The sequence below is a fragment of the Camelus bactrianus genome, chromosome 5, assembly GCF_048773025.1.
Source record: "Camelus bactrianus isolate YW-2024 breed Bactrian camel chromosome 5, ASM4877302v1, whole genome shotgun sequence".
Classification (NCBI taxonomy): domain Eukaryota; kingdom Metazoa; phylum Chordata; class Mammalia; order Artiodactyla; family Camelidae; genus Camelus; species Camelus bactrianus.
In genome coordinates, this window is record NC_133543.1 from 93,136,059 (window position 1) to 93,159,905 (window position 23,847).

Consider the following 23,847-nt stretch of genomic DNA (forward strand, 5'->3'; position numbering starts at 1 on the left):
AAAACAGGTATTAGGAAGCTGGAATTTTATATGTCTCTGAATATTTGTGTTGATATCTAATTGAAAAACAAATTTAAGACACTCTATGTGATAGTTAAAATGTATCTGTTGGATTCAGTGTCTGAGTAGCCAATTCGATGCATATGGTCTGAAGAAGGAAGGAAGAGAAGGTGCTGGGAATTGCAGGCTGAGTTCCAACACTGTTTAAGCAGAGTGGTCTTGGTTAAGTCTCTATAGAGCAGCTGGGCTTAAACTTCTTGCACTATGAATCATTCCAGGGGCAAAATGCAGTGAGGCCATCTAACATATTGCTGTTTGTGATGCAAAAAATAGAGTATTTGGCATTTAACATGAATAAAAAGATTCACTGTTTTTGATTACTTCTTTAGAGGTTTTGTTTTCAGATTTGGACAGGCAACCTAATGCAGACAGTGTCCCTGGGCTGGGGGGATGGGTGAGTTGGTGGGGGGCATGGGGACATGATCCTAAAGGCAGGAATTGGGTAAGAGACAATAGCAGAGGCAGAGTCTTCCTGGGTTCCTGGGACAGTAATCCTGTCTAAGGCAGCTTAAAAATCCAAGTGGACAAATGAGAGGAGAGAAGCCAAGATGCTGACCCAGGCAGTCGGAACCAAGAGCGGGAGCCAGCACAGGGAGAGATGCTTTGAGCCCCAGGTCAGCTCACCTCAGGGCTTTTTCTTCCTTCCTTTCACTTTTCCTTCATTTCCTTTCTTTACACAAAGCAATGGACTCTATTTGAGGAAAGAACAGTTCTGTGAGTCCCCAGGGGTCAGAGTTCCCATCTAAAATGTCACTTTCTCACTTCTGCATATACAATATTTCCATATGTCTTTTAAGCGCTATCCTCGGGGCAGAAAGATGAACTCAGCTAAACTCTCCTCACTGGAGGCTTGGCCTTTGGAATGGCTTCTGAGGGTGAATATAAAGTGATATTCTTGAGCTTGCCTGCTGCATATGGCGAGAGTTCAGCTCAGTTGCACTGGTGGGAGGAGCCCAGGGGAGGGAGGTGGGATGCATTAATTGTCCCCAAACCTGACTGAACATCAGTCACAACCCTGATAAAAACACAGATCAGCCAGCATAAGCTCATGACACTGCAGGGAATAACAACCCTTGAATATCGGGAACCTTAACACAACAAAATGGATTTCTGACTCTGTGTCCAACAAGGTTAGGGGGAGTGGCATGTGTGTGTCTGCTCGTGGTGATCACTCGGGAACTCAGGCTGACGCAGTCTCCATCTCCACATCCTTTAGGGATGTCTGCATCGGGGGAGGGATTGGGCAGAACCACTTCCTGGCTTTTAAGTATCTGCCTGAACATCACTTCTGCTCACATTTCAATGGCTACAGTACCGTCAAGTCTAACTGAAAAAGAGGCAGGAAAGTGCAGTCCCACCACACATTTACAGAATGTACAGACGGAATATTTGTGAATAATCTTAATAATTACTACAGCCCTCGAGATTCTGATTCATTATATCTTCTTCAAATCAGTCTAGTAATCTCCTGGGATTGGAAACCCCTGTCTTGTCAAGTGGATCTTTGGAGGAACTGCCCAACTGAGGGTCAAGTCCTTTTCCTGACTTCTTGCTAAGGCATCAAAAGTCGTGAGTAGGTTGCATTCAACTGACATCCAGTCTGAAGAACCACTTTTATTTTATTTTGTTTGTTTCTGTCTTTTTTTTGGGGGGGGGAGGTTATAAGGTTTTTATTTATTTGTTTTTTAACAAGGGTTCTGGGGATTGAACCCAGGACCTCACGCATGCTAAGTATGCACTCTACCACTGAGCTATATTCTCCCCTCACCCCACGGACCACTCACCCACTCTTCAAGATGGAACCAAATGCAAAGTAACTGTATTTTTTATTTCTATTAACAACAAAAGGCTTCCATAGTTTCACATTTCATTGCTTTTAAGAGCACATATATTACAAATAAAGAAATTCCACAAACTTTAAAGATTAGTATTTATCAACACTTTTGTACACATACACAAATATTTTAATATAATGGTATCTGAAATGTTATTCATATAATTTTAGCACTGTCATAAGTATTAACTAAAAAGGTTCTTTTAAATTTGGTAAAAACCATGTATTTTACAATCTTTTATTTACATTGGAAATACGCTTAAATGTTACAAAAACATTCACTTTGACCTTTAAAATATGTGTACGAGGACTGGGTACTGAACATACTGTAACCGACAGCAAACTTACGGTTTGCTTTTGAGCTACACATTTATTGGAATTTCATAGCAAATATTCAGCTTGGCTTGATCGACGCCGCTCAAAGGAAAAAAAAAAACTGTAAGATGTGCAAATCTGGAGGCTGGCAAAATTCTCAAGCTAACGAGGTAAAAAAAAAAATATTAACACCGTTAAAATCTTCAAATAAATTAAATCTGTCTTTCTCTTCCCGGAGATTAGCTGCAAATTCAGAGTTCTCTTGGAGGCGCGTCTGACGCTACAGGCTCTCTCTTTCTCCCTCAAACTTCTGCGCTGGGTGAGACCGAGGCTGCGGACAGAGTGGGCGTGGCCTTGCTAATTACTCGCGTGCAGGTTCGCTCCACTCCGCGCTTTGAAGGGTCGTCCCAGCACGTAATCTTGAGATGGGACAAAACAACAAGACAAAACAAAATGATGACAGAAAGGTTTGTGTTGATATCTCAAAACACAAAATTAAACCCCCAAACAGTGATTTTTTAAAAAAAAAATTCCCCACAGGGAAATCTGCAAATTTTGAAAATGCACTTATCAAGGCATATGTAAAGAATTTTTTTCCCCAGCTACATCACAGCCATGTTGACAAGATTTGAAGTAGCTTTCCAATACTCTTCAACTATCAGATACGTATTTTTAAATGCCTGAATGAATCTTATGTAAGTATTTGAGTAATTCTGGAATTTTATTTTATCCACAAAGTTTGTAATTTGTACTGTCAAAATCTGCCCAAAAAAGGGAAAGATCTGAAATCTCATTTGAGTGTTTGCATTAATGGAAATACAAGAAAAATATACCTTGGCCTGGTTTTACTTTTGAAAATAATCTTAATATGCCTAAATGATACTCTCCCATCAGATCTATTCAAATCATGCTATGTGAACACAATAACAACAGCAGAACCCCCCAGGCACCTCTAAAATCTCTGTGCAGATGAGATCTAATGAATATTTTAAACTTCCTGTTACGATGATTTCCCCACTAACTTCACACATTAACCAAGCGTTAGCTCAACTCCTCTTCCAAGCCAGAATTGCCACTCTGTCCCCCACCAAACAGCCAGCATCTATGAATTCTATACCACCAATAAATTCTCCTTGTGATCAATGTCACAAGTTCTGCTTGAATAATTTGGCAAATAATGCATCCAAAAAGCACCTGAAATTCTAAAACCAACATGCCTTTGGATCTCGCCCACTTGGCACCGTAACAGAGCGGATGTGTTCTTGTCACTATATTTTGATATATATATTTTGATATAATATTTGATATTATATTTGATATCAGTTACCACCGTTGACTATGCGACTATGCTGTCCCCCTTCTAAATGTTGAAACAGACTCCGAATCAGCATTTCCTATTTATGTTTCATCCAGGTAGTTATACGTATTACTTTGGCCTCCATCAAAAGAGGCTTTTATGGTTTTTGGCCGTTTATAAAACAGCATGACATTCTGGCTGCCCATAAAGGTAATTACTGCCTGCCTGTCACTTGAGCAACTCAAGCTACCCCAGCTCCACATCTCCATTTTACACACCAGCATCCACTTCATCCTGCTCCATCTCTCACCTCATATTAAAGGTTCTTTCACTAAGTAGTGGCTTCTGTCTTAACCTTTTAGCTAAGACTTTTCTGGACACTCTTGGAGTGAATGGCATATTTAATTCTATTTCTATCTTTCTATTTATGTCTGTCTATCCATTCAAGCTGTTTCCATTTTTACAAAGTTTAATGGTAGGATTTCTCTCTTCACTGTAATTGTGTATGTACCTGTGTCCAAAATACGTGTATGGATACATAGCTATGAGAAGGTATCCATGCGTTACAGATGATGGTTCATTCTTGCATTACAAGATTATGCTCAAATTTGACTGCCCTTCCCTCCACTAGAGTCCAAACCCAAACATTACAGTCAAATGCCTTTTTATTAAAAAAAAAAAACAAAACTGAGAAAAGAAACAAACACATTTTTTAATGTTATAAATCCAAACTGAGATTAAATACCCAGTTTTAAAAAATACACTGGACTTCAAGGACCCCTATCCTTTGCCAGCTGTTCCTGATTTCAGGAAATTGTTCATTACCACCAACTCAAAACACTTATCAGTGGTTGCCATGAAAATGGCTTATTTTGCTGTAGATGACTTACAGTTTCGCTGTGGTTAATTTAAACCTAATGACTGATATCAATCAAATAGTTCTTCCTCTAGGAGCTCTTCCACAGAGTTAGAAGTTAGTATTTTGTCCTCAGTTTAATCTAAGGTGGAAATGTAGAAAGACCATATACTAGTAAATCATTTTTAAGGAAAAAGTTGTTGAAGATATCATGAGTGTTGTAGTCACTGTTCCACATATAAAGCCCTAGGTGACAAATCCCCACTGAAGCTCAGGTCGAGGAGAAAGTTTATCTTTCCTGCCAACAGATCTATTTCTTTTACTGAATAACAAGACCTGTGCAATCCATTAGTTTCTTTTCTTTGCATCTGTTTCCAGGAAGCACAGAGTCAAATTCTGCTTCTCTTAGCAAAGGTTTTCTGGAAAGAAATTTTTTTTCTCTTGTCTTTGTACTATTGTTTTAGCACTTTGAGGTATAATGAATCTTTGTTTTGGGTACAGATGAGCTCAGATGTATTTGAGAAGTTGATAGAGTATAGATTTTCCATTTAAAAGCTAAGTTGTTCACTTTAGCTTTTTGATTTTAGTAAGCTTTTTTTTTTTTTATATCAACCTACCTTGAAATAGAAATAAAGTTGTTCTAATTAAATGAACACTTAGAAAACACTGGTCACTATGAATGTGTCTGGGGGAAATGAACAGGTAGACCAGAAGGCCACAAAGGACAGAATAGACATAAGGAAAGAAAAACATACCACTTTTGCTTACAGTACTGAGGGAAATACTAGACACAGAGGAGCAGAAGCTGTATAAACATGGACCGTGACAGAGCTGCCAGGAAAAAAAGAGAGAAGCATTTTTGCCCAAAGTTTCAAGGCCAGGTACAATTTACAGTTGGAAACAAGCACTTCTTTGCCACTTTTTCCAATTTTCAGATCCACTGTTGGTTCTTTTTGTTTCACTCTCAGATTTATAATTTCCCCACGCTATCAAGGCATTGCTCCTGAATATTTAATTTCCATTACCCCTTAGCAACCCCTAACCGATACTGTCTCCTCTAGGAATCCTATCCAGGGAGATTTAATCTTTGCATCATAAGTCAATTATGCATTTCTTTCTCTAGCTGCTGTGGAGAGTTTAAAATGTGGGTGGAAGGAGATGGGAAAGATGAAAAAAGAAACATATGGAAAATGCAACTAGAATAAAAGATGTGTACGACACATTTCACATTTTGTGAATAGGGTTATAATACTAGGGCCGCTGAAGGAAGGGAAAGGGAATTAATATTTAATGAAAGGCTACTGTGCATGAGGCACTGTTGGGAGGTCAGTGCAAGTTCTCCCCCTCATTTTTCTGTAAAGGACTCTTGGAGGGGACCACGGGTGATGGGATGTCCAGGCAGAGTGTGAGGGCTGATGGATGCTGGGAAGAAAGCCAAAAAAAGCAGAACGTGGCTTTTGATCGCTTGATTCTCAGTACCCCCCAAAAGTACTGTGATTCCTGAATGTCGACATCTTGTGCACAGTCTTACAGAATATACCGACTACGTGCCAGAAATCACGGATGACTTGCTTGTAGTGGGGGGGATTGAGTTTTATCCCAATTCTGTCTATCTTCCAGAGGCCCAGTCTTGACTGTCAAAGACCTTGACCCTAGTCCTGGTGTTCTTCCTGAGTATGGTGCAGAGACCCCTAGTGGCAGAACTGTGGAACTCCACATCCCGGCCTGGGGGTTTGTGAGCTGCTCAGTCAGGGGTGATGGGAGTGGCAGGAAGCTCTAGTGCGAATGCCACCCAATGTTGTGGTGTCTAACAGGTGCCACTGGTTCTAGAAAATCAACACACACGGTTTGGATAAACATCTCTGAAAACTGGAAAGCACCTGGGTTCTCATGTTGTTTTCCTATGGATTTTCCCCGACCTGATCTCTCCTTTGAGGGATGGGATGTCGTGCCTGGGGGAGAGAACAGCTCAGAAACATGGTGCTTGTGTAAGTACAATGATATTAGCAGCAAGAAAAAAAAGAGATTCTTTCCAGTCCTTCTGGCATTGGGGATCAAATGGGCGATTTCTATGAATGGACCGCGCGGGCCACCGGGGCAAAGCCTCACCTGCTCATTCATGATTGCCGAGAGCTCGCTGAGCATGTCCCTATAGTGGGACCTCAGCTCCTCCTGGTACTCCAGCTGGTCCTCCTTGATGAGGCGCTCATTCACGTCCAGGGCCTGCCCACACGCATCTGCAAATTGCCTTTTGAGACAGTAGGAAGCGCATTTGTAACAAGCAGCTACAGAAAGTGCCAAGTCAGAGTCAGGGTGGCTCAGGTGGCTTCCTGAGCAATTGAAGACGCCCTGTCTGAAGGAACTCAAGGGGGAACATCGCCACAAGGAAAAACTTACCTGAAGATTTCCTTCAAAAGTTTTACTTGGTTGTCAGGATATTTCTTTGCATTGGTTTCTTCAAGGAAAGCTCGTGCGTAGGCCATGGGCCCGGCATTAACCTAATGGGGAGAAGAGAACTGGATGCCAATGGTGTCACCTCCTCCGGGGGGCCTTCTCCGCAGCCAGAAGGAGTGGCGCCCACAGGATGGAACCCCAGTTCTCTCACATCGCCTGCTGTCTACTCATTTGTTACCCGTCCTCTCTGCTGTCCTCCCGCTAGTCGATGAGCTACTAATGGATGCATCTGAGCGCCGCACATCACTGCCATCCTTCCCAAACTTCCCACCATTTCAGTTTTTGCTGTGTCCCCCGTTCTGCCTGCACCGTTCTTGCCTTTTTTTGTTGTTGTTGAAGTATAATCAGTTTACAATGTTGTGTCAATTTCCAGTGTACTCATTTTCTTAATAATTTTGAAAACTAGACTCACCTTTATTTACTGCAATAAACTTAACACCTGTGAAGTCAAACATCTGATGAGCTAGTTACTTTTTCCCCTATTAACATGCAAGCAAACATGTAACTATTAATAAGGGACATTCCCCGGTGGTAGTGGTCGAGGCACCACCCTGGGAACCCGTTTTCTTGCATCTCTCTTGAGAGCCTGGCTGAGATTCTGGCCCAAGGAGGCACTGGTCAGACTGCTGAGGGACTCCACAATGCCATGTCCTATTCACGCTCACACACGTGTGCAGAGGAGTCTGTATTCTTTAGGGCTTGGAGCCTTCCTATGTGACTGTGGGGCTTGGCAGGAATAAGGTAAAAGAAGGAAGCCAATACTGTATTTGAGGCATCTTCCGATTTCTGTGCCTGCGGTGAGTCCATTGTGGCGGAGTGGGTCAACAGTATTCAATGCTTTCCTTTATTTCTCCAGATCCAGTCTCCACTTCCCTCTGCTTACCTATGTGCTGAGGAAGGCTGTCCCACTGGGAGTATAACCACGGCTCTTTTACCTTTAAAAATTTATCATTATTATATTATTATTTTGAGTCAGCTATGGGGACACAGACAAGAGGTGGGCGGGGAAGAGGAGGGCCGGGTCAGTGTCAGGATCAACGTTACTGAGCTTTCCTTTGGCCTCAGGCTCCCACATAGCTCTGCGTGGCACTGTTTCTCGTATGCCTTTATTTAAATTTTTAATATTTTGTTCATTATGGATTTTGGAAGGTTTCCTTTCAATTTTTAAAAATATTGCACTAAGATACTATTTTCTCTTGGGGGTGGAGGGATAAATTGGGAGTTTGGGATTTGCAGATACACACTACTATATATAAAATAGATAAACAACAAGGTCCTACTACACAGCACAGGAAATTATGTTCAATACCTTATAATGGTTTATAATGAAAAAGAATATGAAAAGGAATATATATATATATATATACATATGTATATATATATACACATATAACTGAATCACTATGCTGTACACCAGAAATTAACACAACATTGCAAACCAACTAGGCTTCAATTAAAAAAAAAAGATATTTTTATCTTGATTACTGAATTTTTGCTGCCGCCTTAAATGTTGTGCCCAAGGTGAGTGCCTCACTGGCTGCACCCCAGTCTCAGCTCTGTGAGGATATCTGGGCTCAGGGCTTCCTGCTTGCGTCCTCCCGCACACACCACGTCTGTCTGCCTGTCGATCATCAGCTGGCTTTCCCAGCTCTCTCTCTGCCTCCACTGACCCTTCTCTCCCCTGAGTCTTCAGGTCCTGGGAGGGCCACAGCCCCTCAGCCTAACTAGCCCTGGTGTCCATCCTCTGATTTTCCTAAATACTGCTTATCCTTTTTCAGATCATCTCTTTATTATACTTTATTCCGTCACCCACTGGGAGCCGGCCATCTGTTTCCTCTTGGGACCCTGACAGTTGGATAAATACTGATGCACATTTTATGAACTAATAAACATTTTAAAAAAATTTGTTTCTGAACAGTTTTAGAAGGCTCTTAGTGACAGATACTTAGCTGAGAGCCGTGCTTATCCATTCATTACTTCATTTGTTAGAATTTAGAATATAGAACAGAGTTTCTTCAGAGACGATGGGAAAGGAGGGCTGAGGAAGAAGAAATTTCATTTCAGCTAAACTCAAGGAAGGGCTTATCTCCAGGTGTCTGGCGCCATCCACGTGCATTTACAAAGAAACAAAATTGTAAAGACTCAGATGAAGGTGTTGGATGATATCACAAATAGAAAAATGTCTTTTATACTCTTTGTTAACAAATTTCAAGGGGCGCTGGGTACCAGGTTCCACCGGCCATGTGCATCTCAGCTCTGGGCGACGCCTACCTTCACGCTGACGCTTCCTTGAAGTTTGAGCTGCAGTCTGATCATGTCCACTTCCTCCATTGTGCAAAGCTGATTGAGCTCAGAAACCTTCTTGGACATCTCATCAATCGCCACTTCAATAGGATTCAGTTCCGTGCTCGACTGGCTGACGACCTGTATCCTCTTCTTCACATAGGGGAACAAGTGACTGGCTGCACAAAAACAACACAGGAGCATTTGAAGGTCGAGGGTCGCGGAAGGGTCAAGGGGTCCCCTGAAGATCAGAATGATCCGGTATCTTTCCTTTGCACACAGAACATTGCATCCTGTGTGTTTCCTGTGTCTGTGGGTTACTTTTCCTCCCGTGTGCCATGCTCTCCCACACCTCTTTGTTTTGCCCCAGCTACTCTCACCTGGCATGTTCTCCCACACTCCACTGGCCAACGTGCCCTGGCTCCCAAGGCTGGACTAGACCTTCAGAGTCTCAAAACACTGAAAAGATGAGAGCTACCACCGCAACTTATAATTCAAGTAAAAACCGCACTAAACCACAATAAAGAATGCTTACATAGATACTGAGTAGCATATGGTACATTTGTTGTAGTTTTTTTTTTTTTATTATGAAAGTTCTGGAAAAGTTTATGGAAGGTGAATGTTCCCCGCGGCTTGGAGGTCGCTGCTCCCCATGTCCTGCGTCATCCTGGCCAGCTCACCTCCGCAGGCGACTTAGGTAACATTGGTTCAGTGACCTGTGCTCCCCTCCCCACTCCGTCTGCCCTAAGACCCCATTTCATCTCTCAGGCTGGGCTCACCTGAAATTCTCATTCCATCTGGCTCTCTCTCCTACCAGGCGGTGAGCACCTTGAAGGCAGGCGTGCTGTTTGATTTACCTGAATTGTCAGAACAGTGCCCAACGCCTGGAGGCGTTTATCCAATGTTTGCTGAGTCAGTGAAAGGAAGGCCAGCTCATGGAACTGATCCAGCTGGTACTGGAAGGGACGTGGAAGGCCATCTCTTCCATTCATTTTACAGATGGGGAAGCCGAATTCCCGAGTGGTTTAGAATCTTGCCCCAAAGCCTACAATTCTGAGAAGAGTGAACCCTGCAGTAACTGAGGGCAGGTACAGGAAGAGAGGGAGGGAAAGCTCAGAGTGCCTCTCCCAAGACACCGACACCATGACCTTCACGACTGGACGATCTAAAGGGAAGAGGTACGTAAAGCGACTCTACGACAGCTCCTGTCCCAGTTGACTGGTCAAGGGTCCCCTCTTGAAAGAGAACAAACAAGAGGAAATCTGAGTTTCCTGGCAAACGTGGCCAAGTTAGCACATGCTGGGTACTTGTCTGGGAGACTGAGATGTCTTGATTTCCACGCATCCAGCCTAACAGAGGGAACAGGCCGCCCTGCGGGTCTGCACCTACTTGTCAGGACCGTCCTCCGCTTGCACTGCTCCTCCACGCCCCCATGCTTCTTGCCCGACAGCGTGAAGGGCGTCTCAAAGACAAAGCGGTTGATGTTGTGGTGCATTTCAAAATCTGTCTTCCGTTCCTCCATTTCCTTTTCCTCAAAGAATGGCGTGACATAGGTCACCTGGATGTAGGCGTATTTGGGGTCCAGATCCTTGGGGTTTACCTGTTTTAACACATGATGGGCAAAGAAAGCGGGGTGAGCCTGAAAGTGCTCCTGGAAGAAAAGTGGGAGGCTCTGCGTTCCCTCAGCCTGGCGTCCTGAGCTGCCCCTCTCCCCTCGGAGGAGAGCAGCCAGCTCGTGTCAGCGCTGGGTGAACCGCAACCACAGAGAGTGACTGGCTGGACTGTGGTCACGTAGCCAGATGGTGGCAGAGGCAGCGTTGGCGCCTGCTTGCTGAGTATCCGGGGCTCTTTGAAACATAAGAACTTGGCCATGTCATATTCTTTAAGCTTTTATTTTCTTTCTTTTCTGTAATGGATGTCTTCACCTGTGCCTAGAATACAAGCTTCTTGAGAGTGCGAAGTATCTCTTTATCCCCCTACGATTCAGCCATGTCCCTAGACAGGGGCCATCAGCTGTGGGCTTGTAATGTGTGGAAGGAAGGTTCCTGGTCTGTTTCTCACGTGAACCGATTACCTATCATATGACTGCAAATATGTTTGTTTTCAATTTCTCAAATTCCTTCTCTAATCTGCAATCAATCATTCTGTATTATTCTTTTTTAAACTAACTGCTTTGGTAAATAGGCTTGACAAATAGCAAGAAAGACAGGCTGTCCCCTAACCCTCCGACTCTTTTCTAATGACTCCCTGAAGACTTTTCAGACTTTCCAATTTTCTCCATCCGTCTACCCTCCCGCAGCTTACCTAATTCCAGAGATTTCAGGATGCTCAGGAATTTATCTGCAATGCTACTAATAATTGCACTGTAGGCTGGATATAATTGTAACCATTTTACAGATTAAAAACTGGAGATTCAGCACGACTGCCCAATTTCTCCAAGACGGATCACCAGCTGGTAAGCGGCAGCTCGATGGAATGAAGACTCCAACTGTTCTCACACCAAAGCAGGCATTCTCGCACCACTAGGAGCTCTGCCTCTACTTTGCGTGGAGGCGTGCCACCGTGACAGCGGTTCTAATTCTGTCCATCTTTATGGGGAACGGGGTGATACCTTTCAAGTTAAGAATGGTGAATACGCTTGTAACAACTCCTGCCCAGACACAGTAATCTAATCTCATGCTCGGACCCCTCCCCATACTAGCTTTGTACAAGAGGACCAGGGTAAAAAGACCTCTTTCGTGGGCCAGTAGAGGCCCATACAATTGGGCACAAGCCAGCTTTTCTAGCTCCACCTTCTGCCATATTTTTCTATCCAACTCAAAGACCTGTTGTCCTCCAAACACATTTTCCCCTTTCATTCCTCCCATCCCTGCATGTGCTAGCTTCTCAGAACTAGCTTTGCTTCCAGAAAACACCTTCTACCCTACAATTTGCAGCTCAGACATCGCCCCCCACCCCCGCCCCGTGAAGCACTGTCCAACCAAGAATGAGGTGTGCAAGGAGCCCCTGGTCCTGAGCTCTCTCTGCACGACTTGGAGACGTGGACCGCGTCTCCTGTGCTTCACTTCACTGCATTCTACTTAACCAGCTGTTTGCACACATCCTTCTCTTCTTAGCCTCGTGTGAACTGTGAGCTCTGGAGGGAAGAGACTGTTCTCCAGGTCCTAGGTCTGGGCCTGGAATGCAGTAGGTGCTTAAGAGAGGCTGGTGTAACGAATGAAAGTGTACAAGGAGATTCTGAGTAATCTCATCAGAGGATGTCAGTATTTGCATTCTGGAGCCAGGAGTAGGTTAATTGGATGTTTGCAGATTAATACAATCTGATGGGCAAGTCTGGTCCTATCACAGAGGATAGATTTCAAAATTGGTATGACCCAGGAAACCTCCATGACTCAATAAATACTTTTTTTGCTTTTTCCTCCAAGTCCACCATTAGGTCCAATCACTTTAACCTTGTGGTCTCTACTCAAATGAAAACAGCCTATGCGAGAGGTAGTGGCTTTAGTAAGTTGTTTCCAGGATTACCTAAACATTACTCAAACGTGTGTAGGGTTTTTGACACTCCTCCCACCTCCTGAGAAACCACCAATCAACCAATAAACAAACTACCAAAACACCCAAAATAGTCTAGGTAGTTTACTCTGCATAGTTGGGCAGAGATTTAAAATTTCAACAAACGCAGTTTAAAAGCCATTTCTTTGTACTTGCATGAATGTTGATTTTCCCCTACCTTATTGGAGTCTTGGATTATCTTCACATTGTCTGCTCCAAATTTATCGGCGTAGAGTTTGAGCAGTCTTTGGGAAATCTCAGAGAGACCTGTCAGCTTGGGCTCTTTATAAATATACTCTTTGCCTTCTTCTTCTTCAAAAAAACCCTATGAAAGACATACAGTGAACCACCAATTTTTATTAGAGACCTCCAACAGCAAATCACAGGCAAAACAAAGACCATTTACTTAAATATCATATCCAGCCTTCGCTGCCGTCCAAGCCACGGATTAGCACCCTATCAGAGAAAAATCAAGTGAAGGAAACAAAATATCATGTCAGAATCAGTCATTCATGTAAATACTCCCTCGCCAGGCCAAAGAACCTCATGCGGCATCTTACACGGTTTTCTTGATGAAGGCTAATCACTGGTGAGAACTGCTTGCATATATTTTAGGGGAAGAATGCCCTCATGTGGTGGTTTAGTGCAGAACACAAAGTCTGGAGTACTTCTTGTTATTTTTCAAAGAGCAGTATCGTTTTATTAAAGTCTTCTAAAAGTCTTTGAAACTAGCGTAGGAAACACTACAGGGCACGTAACGGTACCTAAATGGGTTGATACGCGTCCCACATCATCTTAGATGAAAAGCCGTAACAGAAATGACATGTGCTGTGCTCCAAGTACTGATGTTTTAAAAAATTTTACACTGAATATGTCATCAGGGGCCTGATGTAACTCAGCTATATGCAATTTCATCATTCAGCTTATTTCCCTAATAGACTATTTACATTCTTGTAAAACTAGACCTCATAGGATTGAAAATTAAAGTAATCATGTCTTCATTTTTATGGCATAGGAACAAGTAGGTTTTCACCTCCATTAATGTATTTATCTGGTTTGAAACAGGGGGAAGGGAAGATTCCACTGAGGATAATGAGGCTAGCTTTATAATTCCTTCTCACTGAAGAGACACAGGCATTTTTCCTCTGGAATACACGTAGCTTCAGAATACTCAGAATACAGTAGGTCTGGAGTTAAGAATCCAAGAGCTTCTGGTTTCTTCTGACTGCAGAGTTTCCCTCCAGGAAATGGCTCTGGAGGGCTGCGTGAAGATACTGGAGGTCACGAAGAATCTTAGCCATACTTTTTGTTTGTTTGATCATTTTTGACTATCTAAAAATATTCAATGTATGTAAAAAAATGGGTTAAATGTTCCAATGCTGTTTTTTATTTTTCTCCCCATGGCTACTGGGAGGCAATCTAAAAATAATAATTACAAGTCACCTCTGTGTGGTGCTTTATATTCGTAGAGCACTTCCATCCATGTGAGTCTGACCACCATGCACAGCGTACTTTCTGTCATTAGTGGGCTGTAACCCAAGACAAGGGGCAGGCCACATTCACCAGCACGATTCTTGTTAAGCAGGTAATTGCCTGTTTCCTTGTGTTTCCCTAACTGACTCTGAGCTTTTTAAAGGCAGGAGAGTGTCTTGTTCAACATCACATGCCCAGTGTTTAGCACAGTGTCTGGTCTTCAGAGGAACATCACTGTGCATTAGTTAAATGCATAAACAGATGAATGAAATAGTTCTTAGAGGGTTTACATCATAAAAGGATATATTTGCATCAAGTATAATTGGAAAAGATTTCATTGCTTTTAATAAAGATGTTTTTATTGAACGATTTCTTTGAAAAATGTTCAAGACCCACACAGCTGATTCTGAGTAGCTTGACCCCAAACTGCTAAAACAGTGACAGTCTGGTGTTGACAGCAAGAAAACCCTCTCCTTGTCATCCCTCGAGACTCTGTAGGGGTAGTGAGGTCTGGCCCCGTTCCCACATGACTTCCGGCCTGCTAGGTTTTTCTCTGTTGCTGTCTTTGTGGAGTTTTGTCTAATTCAAGGTCAGAAGTTAGTGGCTAAAATTGACAGACTGACAACATCAGAGAAATAAGACTTCTGAGGCCAGCAACCGGAACCCCCGCAGGGCAATAGCTGAAGCCACACCCACAACTTCCATTTCAATGAGAAAAATGGCTCTAAGTTCCAGGAAAAGATTTTCTCATCGTGGCGTGAAAACCAGCACAAAGAGACATTATCATGAATTTTTTTCCCCTAACAAATTTCCGACTCGAGAGTTAGCAAAAAGGAGTGGTGAGAGCAGTATTTTATCGTCATTACCATGACCTTTGTGGTCTTGGTCATGACCTGTGACTTTCTTTCATCCTCACTCCTTGGCCTGGAGGACGGGACACAGTACACACTCAGACTCAGGGGCCCCTAAGGACAGGGACACCACAGGCCACTGGTGAGTGTTGTTATCTGTGATGAGGAGGACGATGATGACAATAATACAGAAAAAAAACTCTGCGTCAGTGAAGCAATTTGAGTTTTGGCTAATATGCAGGGAAACAGAGTTTTGGGTGCTTGAAAATACAAACCTCCAGGCTTTCTCTTGCTTGGAAACTACACTTTTCCTTATTGTAACAGGTCTACTGATGCTCATTTTGATATTTTGGTAAGTGATTGTTCAGAAAGACTAGAATTAATTAACTAATTAATTAATTAATTAATTATCAGTCACTGTGAATGTTTTCCCCTAACAAATTTCTGAATTGAGAATTAGTTAATTGATTTACAGAACATGGAACTATAAACTTACTGAGACGGCCTTACAGAAGGGCACTGGAGCGGCAGGATGTAGTATCTAACCTGCTACCTGCCAGCGATTGTGTAAGAGCTTTTGGAGCCAGAGAAACGGCATGTCTGACAATGACTGGAATGTGAGCTTACCTTTCACCCAGAGAAACCATCGAAGCGAAGCCCAGCGAGGCACAGGGCACTATCTTAAGGAAGTTTAATGCTCTGCCCATGAAGTAGGTGACTTACATGTAGGGACATCAAGTAATGAAAACCCAGGGGCAGCTTCTCTTTGGTCTTAGTCCCAAGGTGATTAGGAGACCACATTTCTAGGCAACAGAAATGTGACCTCTGCGTTTCCCTAGCTAGTTTGATTTTTCAAAATGTCATTTTACAAGGTGAAACACCCTGATCTGCCGTGGTCATGAACCAGCACGCAGCCTAGTTAAACAAGGACTTTGCGTCGGTAGAGTTAACACACCTGAGGTATGAAACTTCAAGGCAACACTCTGTTTTAAAACGTACTTCAATAAACTGACAACTAAAATCATTAACTCCTTCTTAGACGTTTCTGCAGGTACTTCAGAATCTTGCAATATCCCTGGATCATTATTGGGGTGTCAAATATACACATCCCCACTGTTACATTCCACTGATTCAAAGTTCACAGAGGAATGGGTTCAGAGAGGAATCTACCATATAAAAGATGGGTCAGAAAATCCTAATAGGCTAAATGTTAAACACGAAGGAAACCTTCAAGGATGCAGAGAAATGGCTCCATATAAATATGAAGCCAATCTGATATATATTATATATATACACATATCAGTGACCTTCATATAGGAGGGGAGTCAGAAGGATGTATCACATCCTAACGTGGAGACGATGGTTGCAGACAGTACACATGCACCCTCCCCCCGCCCCCAATCCCTCTTCTATCAAAATTCTGCGATGCATCTACACCCACGTAGGCATGATTGAGAATCACGGAATCTGCGTCCTTTGATGAATAGAGTAAAATTCCCCCAGGTCTTTCCCTCAATTCATTCCAGGGCCATCTGATGTTTTAAGTTATGCAATGAGCATTCACTTGCTTGCTTTCATGCTAAATACCACAGCCTCAGGATTTCATTGATTACAGTTGATGTTTGATCACTTCTGGCGTTTCATTACTCTGGAAATGAATACTTCAGGGACACTTCGGGGATGTTTCATATAGGCTGCTCTGTGGAAAATTTCCGTAGTCAATGATGCCAGGTGTTGCATTAGAAAATTCATGCTATGCAAGACTTGCATTTTTAAAGTTCTTGCCACAAAAGAACAGTTTCCAACTTGTTTTCTAGTGTCTGGCTCATTGCAGACCTAATATTAACTACTCTACCCAATATTGTAAAATGAAAGCATTATTCTGCCGGGGACACAAAAATATTTACAAAAGGCTTTTGCAGAAGTAAAGAGCCAATTGTCTATTATATTGCTGTAATCTTTGTAACATGACTGCAAGGCATCAAATTGGATATTAAAAGGTGAATTTTATAGGGACATACGGTACCATCATGAAAAAGAAATGATTTCTGACCATGGGGATTATGCTAATGAAATTCAAGATTTTATCTTAGATCTTTAGAACATTCATTCTGTACACGTTCGGGGGAATGTGCAAGTCTGTTTGGTATTTCTTTATCATCAAGTATGAAGTGATGTGCCCTGTCTGCTCCTGCTGACTCCAATCGATCACACTCTCCGTTTGGTGTCGTAGGACAGGTATTTGAATATCACTGAACGATGGCGACTAAGGCTCTAAATCCCTGGTTATCAGAGAGACCTCCATTAGCTTTCCTTGTTCAAAGGCAGCTGGGGGTGGAGTTGGCAGAGTCCATGTTTAGGCATGTACTCGGGTCTGCAGATTTAACAAAACATTTTGCCTTTTAAGCTCAGGTTGGACTTTGAAATAAAAGACAACCGAGAATACTAGCAGAATTAAAAACAAAAAGCCAGGTGAGTGATCAGCACAGTTATTGAGGAGTCTGCAAAAAGAACAAAGTTAGGTCATTTGAAAGCAGCTTTCCCCAGTCCTTCCCCGTCGCCCCCCAGTCTATTTAGTAGAGGGGTTTTCAGGTATTCTTTTAGTAGGTGAGTTAAAGACTCATGACACCAAATTCACAAATGAAGGTAGAAAAATACTGATATGGCATGGGTTGGGAAAGGGATTTAAAGAATTACAAAAAAGTATGTTCTGGTCAGAGAAGAGAGCTGACTGTGGACAATGTGTGGATACCAAAAGAATTTGTCTTTCCAGCCTACTTAGCAATAATTATGTTGAACCACATGAAGTTGCCATCTTTGTAAGTAAAAAATGGTTGAATATGGGCTGTTTCATGTGGGTCAAAATAACACAAAGAAAATTCTGTCTTGCAGAACTTAAGGTACTGGCGTGTCACCTCCCCTTGGCTTGTCCTCCAAATTTCTTACGTTGCTTCTCTCTGCAGCTCAGGAGACTTAACCTGACTTTCCCAGCAAAGGTTTAGTTCACTGCTCATCATTTGTGTTGGGAATTAGTACCATCACCTCTGAGAATGCTCAGAGCTCACCACCAAAGAGAGCCCTGTTTCTCATAATGCTCCTTTGGGAAAGGGTAGGATCCTTTCAGGACCCTGGGAAGATGTCCACCAATAGCCACCACTGCAACTTCTGAGATTCTGCCCACCATGCTCTTCTTAATCAGCTGCAACTCTGGTGGCCTGAAATGAGCAGGCAAACTCCAATACTGAGTCTACTATCAAAGTATTCAAACATGTGGTTTCCATATTTATCTGTGTGTGTAGGTTTTCTGACTACACCTACCTTGCAGAAAGATACTCTATGTGAAAAACAAAGGATACATTTTTGTAATTCCGGTAACTGGAATAAACATAATTTAGTTCCAGAAATGCAGGATGACTCCAAAATGAATGGAAGCAGGATTATCTCACCTTTGTACCAAATGTTCATTTGCACAAAAAAGTTAAGGTTCAGTAAACCATACAGAGGGGAGTGTGAGGCTTATTAGAGCATGCACATGGAGAGAGAGAGAGAGGGAACTTACCACAGCCTGCATCGAGACCAAAAGAAGAAAAGAGCAAACATCTGCATTAACATCTAGTTGGAAAGAAGTATGATTTTGATTTCTTTCTTTTCCATCTGTTTAGTAAGCAGCATCTTAGATGTGGGTTGGAGAAACCCTCAGGTAGGCAGTCTGCTTTTGTGACCAGACTACTAATGGTAGTTTATTACTTTTTCATTGCAAAGATCGCCTGAAGGGAAGTAGACTCAAATCTAGGTTTGCTGAACGCACATCTTCTTGCCACCTCTGTACTCCTCAGCTAGCTTGTGGTCAGTCCCCAGAAACCCTTTTTCTTCTCTTACAATCCCTCAACTCCCACCTTCCCTACCTGATGAGGTTTTCTGCCATTTTTTCTTGCTAATGTTTCACAAAGGTCAAGAATTGCTTATCTTCTGTTTATCACCAACTTGCAAGGTATCGTTTCCTTTTCTTTCTCCTGTAGAGCCCCACATTCCTCTCTCTCCGATATACACTGTCACAGCTCAGACTCTTCTCCAGAGAACCCCAAATGTCTAAATTTAGCTTCTTTCTATAGAACATCCCCCCACATCTCTATCCCTCACACCACTAGCTTTCTCTGTTTCCATGGTCCTGACGCTCCCGTGCAGTGGAGGAAATCTGCACTGGATTAATTCATTTATGGTAAGTGGGTGCCTAGTGGCACTTTCCTTTCCAGGTAGAGAGCAGATATTTCTATTAATTCAGAAGTTAGTTTTTAAGCTGCCTTTGGTGATTAGAGGACAATATTCATTTTCCAAAAGACATCAATGGGAAATGATCTAGAATGATCTAGAATGGATTTGACACCTTCTCTTGCAGCCTTAAAAGATTCTGAAGAGAACAAGAAGCTTTGCGAAACTGTGCTTTTACAAGAAGGGAGAAAAAAAAGGAACTGAGAGGGCTGAGAGTCATTCCAACTGTGCAAAAAAAGGAATGGAATGTTTCTCCATAAAATCATAGTCTGAAATATGGCTGCTGAAATATACTAGTGTTACAAGCCTTCCTGGAAAGAAACAGGATGGTGCCTGGGTTTATTCCCCTTAAAGCACTGCTCGGAGACACTCATAATTAATACACAATAGAAGTTCACTTTACTTTCAGGCCAATGTGATGGCGAGATATTATTTTCAGTCTTGTTCGCTGTTTGTGCAGTAAGTTGAGGAAGATAACTTTAAAATTATATTGACCTGCGGTGTGGGCAACAAAACTGTATCACGCTCTACTGAGACACAGTGATGGGTTGAAAGTTAGAGAAAAGAAAATGCATGATTTTAAAGTCAAAGGTTCATGGCTTTGACATGCTGGAGCCCCTAGGAATTCTTTGTTTCCTGGAATGTTATAGATTTCGCTTCTTAAAACATTTTCAATTAAATTTTACTTTCCAGTATGAGGCAAAGCTATAATAAAATATTCTGAGATGAAGTGGGAGAGGAAGGTAATGAAAAATAGTGCTTTCTTTCTCCAAGAAGTTTGAAATCATTGTTTTAACTCAATCTGTATTAAGACCTATGGAGTTCTCCACTCTTTTTTTTTTTTTTCCAATTTAGTACATTCCTCTGGCCAAACATATAGACCCTCACACCCGGAGAAACACTCAAATATACCCAGGTACACACCCGCCCTCACCCCACTCCCTTAATCCTTTGGTACAAGTAGTTAGATGTGTCCTGTAAAGAATGAAAGACAGCAATCAAATGCTCAACAGAACTTAGAGGCCATGCTGCTTGTAGGGAACTTACCTGTCCATAAAATGCCACACGATAGAAGCGGCCAAAAAGCCGCTTTTCTGAATTCACCACCTCCGCGACCTTTAGGTACGACCGATGAATGTCGTAGTAGAGATCTGATAATTTCTGAAACCAGAAACAAAGGGTTTCATGAAGATGATGCTGGCTTAAAAAAATAGGGACTTTCTACTTTTAAATGACATGTGAACCAACTTCTAGGTTTAGAACACATACTTTGAAGTCTCTCTGCTTCTCAAAGACAGCAATGATGGGTTTGTTGACATCAGCAATGAGTTCATATCGCTCAGACTTCCAAAGGAACTCCACACACATGTACAGCTGCTCCACGAGGATATTCTGCAATTCCCCAAATGGAAATGAGATTGTGCATGATTAAGTTTGTGGCTCATCCCTGAAACCTGGCTTCAAAACTGTTGCACTGCCAATTTTATTTTTTCATAGTGGGATTTCTGTGTTTCTTTATGATTGAGAGTTGCATCCATCCTGGAAAGGATGGTGGTATCTTCTTGGATTCTTCTCTTTCCATCACCAAATTAGTCCTTCAAAATTGCTAATTTAAATCTATGAAAAGTATTCAGATCTGTCTAGTTCTTTCCATTCCCACAGTCACTGGCTTAGATCAAACCCGTTTCTTCACTCTCAGAGCCCCGGGGTAGTCTTCAAGTTACTCTGTTTTCCCTCACCAACTGGTCCAATGGATCCTGTGTGTTGCTCTCCAGTAATCTTTCTTTCTAAAACATAAATCTGATCATGAGCTCTCTGCTGCTCTAAACCACTGGAGGAGTCCAGTGTCTATGAACTGCTGTCCAAATTCTCGAGCATGGCATTGAAGGGGCTCCGTAACCAGGCACCAGCCTTTGTCAGTTCTCCCCTCTTTCAGCCTCCTGCCATTCATTGACTTTGCACTTTGGCTACGCCATACTGTACCATGCCATTCTTAGAATACTTTATAATTTCCACACTTTGCCTGTGATGTTGCTTCTCCCAGAAGAACCTTATTTTCTCATTCGACACCTTCAGGTCCTATCAAATGTCAAGACCCATGCAAAAGTCTGGAGAGCTTTTATTCATGTCCCATTGTCTCCATTCTAACCACTTTCACATTAAAAAAAATTCTTCCCCTTTTAATTGAGGCCACACATGATGCCTGGATTTATAGTTACTGCGTCTTAGACTGGCTACTCCTCACCTGGAAGGAAGTGTGTCTTTCTCAAGATTCTAAACCCTTTGAGAGCTGGAATTATGCCTTATTTATCTTAGTCTCAATGCTTCACATATACTAGTGTTTTAACAAATGTTCAACCGAATTCATATTATATACTCTCTAGAGCAAGTGCATAATATTATTGGAATGTTTTCAACAATGTCTTTTAAAGATTCTTAAACATTATTTGAAATAGTTAATATAAATATGCAGCTGCATTTACTATTTATTTGCAATGTACACTGAATTAATGTACAACCAAATGTAAAATTTCATTGAAATACACTCCAAAATTTGCTTTCTGTATCCTTTTTAATCAATCTAATATTATGATTAAATAATAGCATATGAAATATTTTATTTCCTTGATGAAGAGAGTTCTAGTTTCTTTGCCTGAATTGTTGCTAAGTAATTCTTGGTAGAAAGCTTCTTTTTATGAATTAAAAAAAAACATATTTTGCACACCAGAAGGATTTCTGCAGAATCTAGTGAGACCTTCTGTTCAAGTCTATTTGTTAATAAATTTTCTGATGCCTTAAAGAAAAGCTGTTACCAGACCACAAAGTTTTTAGCATCCTTTCCACATTTACCACAGAACTAGAGATTTTATATTTTACAAAAGAGCTGATCATATGTATTTGGGTCCATCTTAGAGAAGTCAAGTTTAATTTCAATTTTCATTGAAAATTATGCTTTATCAATGGAATCTGATACCTATTAATCTTAGTTTAATTTTAGCCTGCATCTTATTTTGTCTAAGTCATATTACAGAATGACTTTAGTTGATTTTTGAGTAAGATTTTTCTCCCCCCAATTCAGCTTAATATTACAATTCAATGCATCTTTTTACTCAATTGCTGCTCACTTGATAATTTTCGTCTAACCTCATTGTATGGTGTATCTTGCATTCCCGAATCTTCTTTCATTTCCCCTTCTTCTTTGATATTTGGTGTAATGCTCAGAAAAGCTGGCCAGCCCATAGAGAACATGCCTTGAGAGGACCAAGCAAAATACAACATTATTATTTGAGCCAAATCCTGCTTGGATTAGATATTGCCTTTCTTCATGACGTTACACGTGGTGGTTATAGAACACACACAGTCAACGAGATGGTTAGATTATGACGGTTGATGAATACTTTCTGCCAGGCGAGCAATGTTCCCCTTTTTATAACTTTTGTGTCATTATCAGGTGACCCCTTTCCTATAAGGAGCTGGCATGGAGTTATGGACAGAACACAGGCTTGCAGATTGATGCAGCTCCAATGCCTTGCTTTAATTAACCTCTTTGAGTTTGTTTCCCTCATTTGTTAAACTAGAGACATTGATATCCATCTCAAAGGATGTTGAAAGGATTCAAAACAGTAACATAGGGTCATCATATTGGAGAAGAAGCGGTTCTATTTGCTGAGAACTTTTTAGTATTCAAAACTTCACAAATTTTGGATGGATGGGATTTCTGAATGGTAGGAACTCTGAGTTTTTATCGAGTAGGTTCTGTAGGTCTAAGATGGTTTTTACTTCTAGGAATACATTTAAGAGTTTCGTTGAAGTAAAATGTAAGCAGTGATTGAATTTTCACCAGTTTGTTACACGGGGGTAAAGGAGCTCAGTTAGACACTCACTTCCTCCACCAGGAGTGGTTAGTAAAGGGTTGCTATCACAGGGGTGGATATCCTCTGGGAGCAGGGATGGTGTGCAAATCTTTTCCGTTTTCCAGTAACCTACGGCAGTGCAAGATGAGGTTAGGACATTGTCACAAGTTTATGTTAATCCAAGCTTATGAAACTACAAGTCGTTAACCAGTGAAGCATCCTCGTTTTGAACCAGTTAGCCTGGCTGTACAGAAAATAAACATAATAATGGCATGAAAGAAAGAGTTAAAACTTAAAAGTAGAGCATAATTAGAAATATCTATGATAATTAATGTTGCTTAAGAAAGCACTGAGATTAAGGAAAATTTTAAATTAATACATTTTAAGTTAAGTTTCGACATACTGACTTTCTCCCCTCACGTGGTCACTTACCCCTTCTTTTCAGGTATTCTGCAATGAGGGCAGCTATATGGATGTAGCACATAGCAGCCTGGAATGAAAAAGAAAACAGTTTGAGAGGAAGGCACACTCTATAGATTTTACTGTCTGTCTAATCGGGACTAATCTTCCAAGGCGAATCAGTATTCCAAGTCAGAATATGTGGAGAAATCCTTTTAATGATAGAACTGAAAATGAGAGTCAATTAGATTTCCAAGAAGTTCCCAATTCAGAATAAAATGTATATTTGTGAATTTTTTTGGTTTGTTTTTCTCAATGTAGTTTTCAGTTGAGTGATGAGCTGGCCTGAA

The 23,847-nt window shown here is 41.6% G+C and overlaps 1 protein-coding gene across 8 annotated transcripts in view; it reads right to left on the bottom strand.

Annotated features, from left to right (window-relative positions):
• Positions 1-1,867: 1,867 nt before the first annotated feature.
• The window catches only part of DOCK10 (dedicator of cytokinesis 10), a 241,667-nt gene continuing 219,687 nt past the window's right edge, over positions 1,868-23,847 (bottom strand). For all 8 annotated transcript variants that reach the window (XM_074364399.1, XM_074364398.1, XM_074364396.1 and 5 more), the window contains exons 46-56: positions 23,531-23,588; positions 23,129-23,227; positions 22,389-22,495; positions 20,514-20,636; positions 20,292-20,405; positions 12,830-12,976; positions 10,489-10,699; positions 9,088-9,278; positions 6,760-6,860; positions 6,472-6,610; positions 1,868-2,628 (exon numbers count right to left, since the gene is read on the bottom strand). In XM_074364399.1, the coding sequence (XP_074220500.1) occupies positions 2,512-2,628; positions 6,472-6,610; positions 6,760-6,860; positions 9,088-9,278; positions 10,489-10,699; positions 12,830-12,976; positions 20,292-20,405; positions 20,514-20,636; positions 22,389-22,495; positions 23,129-23,227; positions 23,531-23,588 (1,407 nt within the window). In that variant the 3' untranslated portion in view covers positions 1,868-2,511. The remainder of the gene's footprint in view (positions 2,629-6,471; positions 6,611-6,759; positions 6,861-9,087; positions 9,279-10,488; positions 10,700-12,829; positions 12,977-20,291; positions 20,406-20,513; positions 20,637-22,388; positions 22,496-23,128; positions 23,228-23,530; positions 23,589-23,847) is intronic.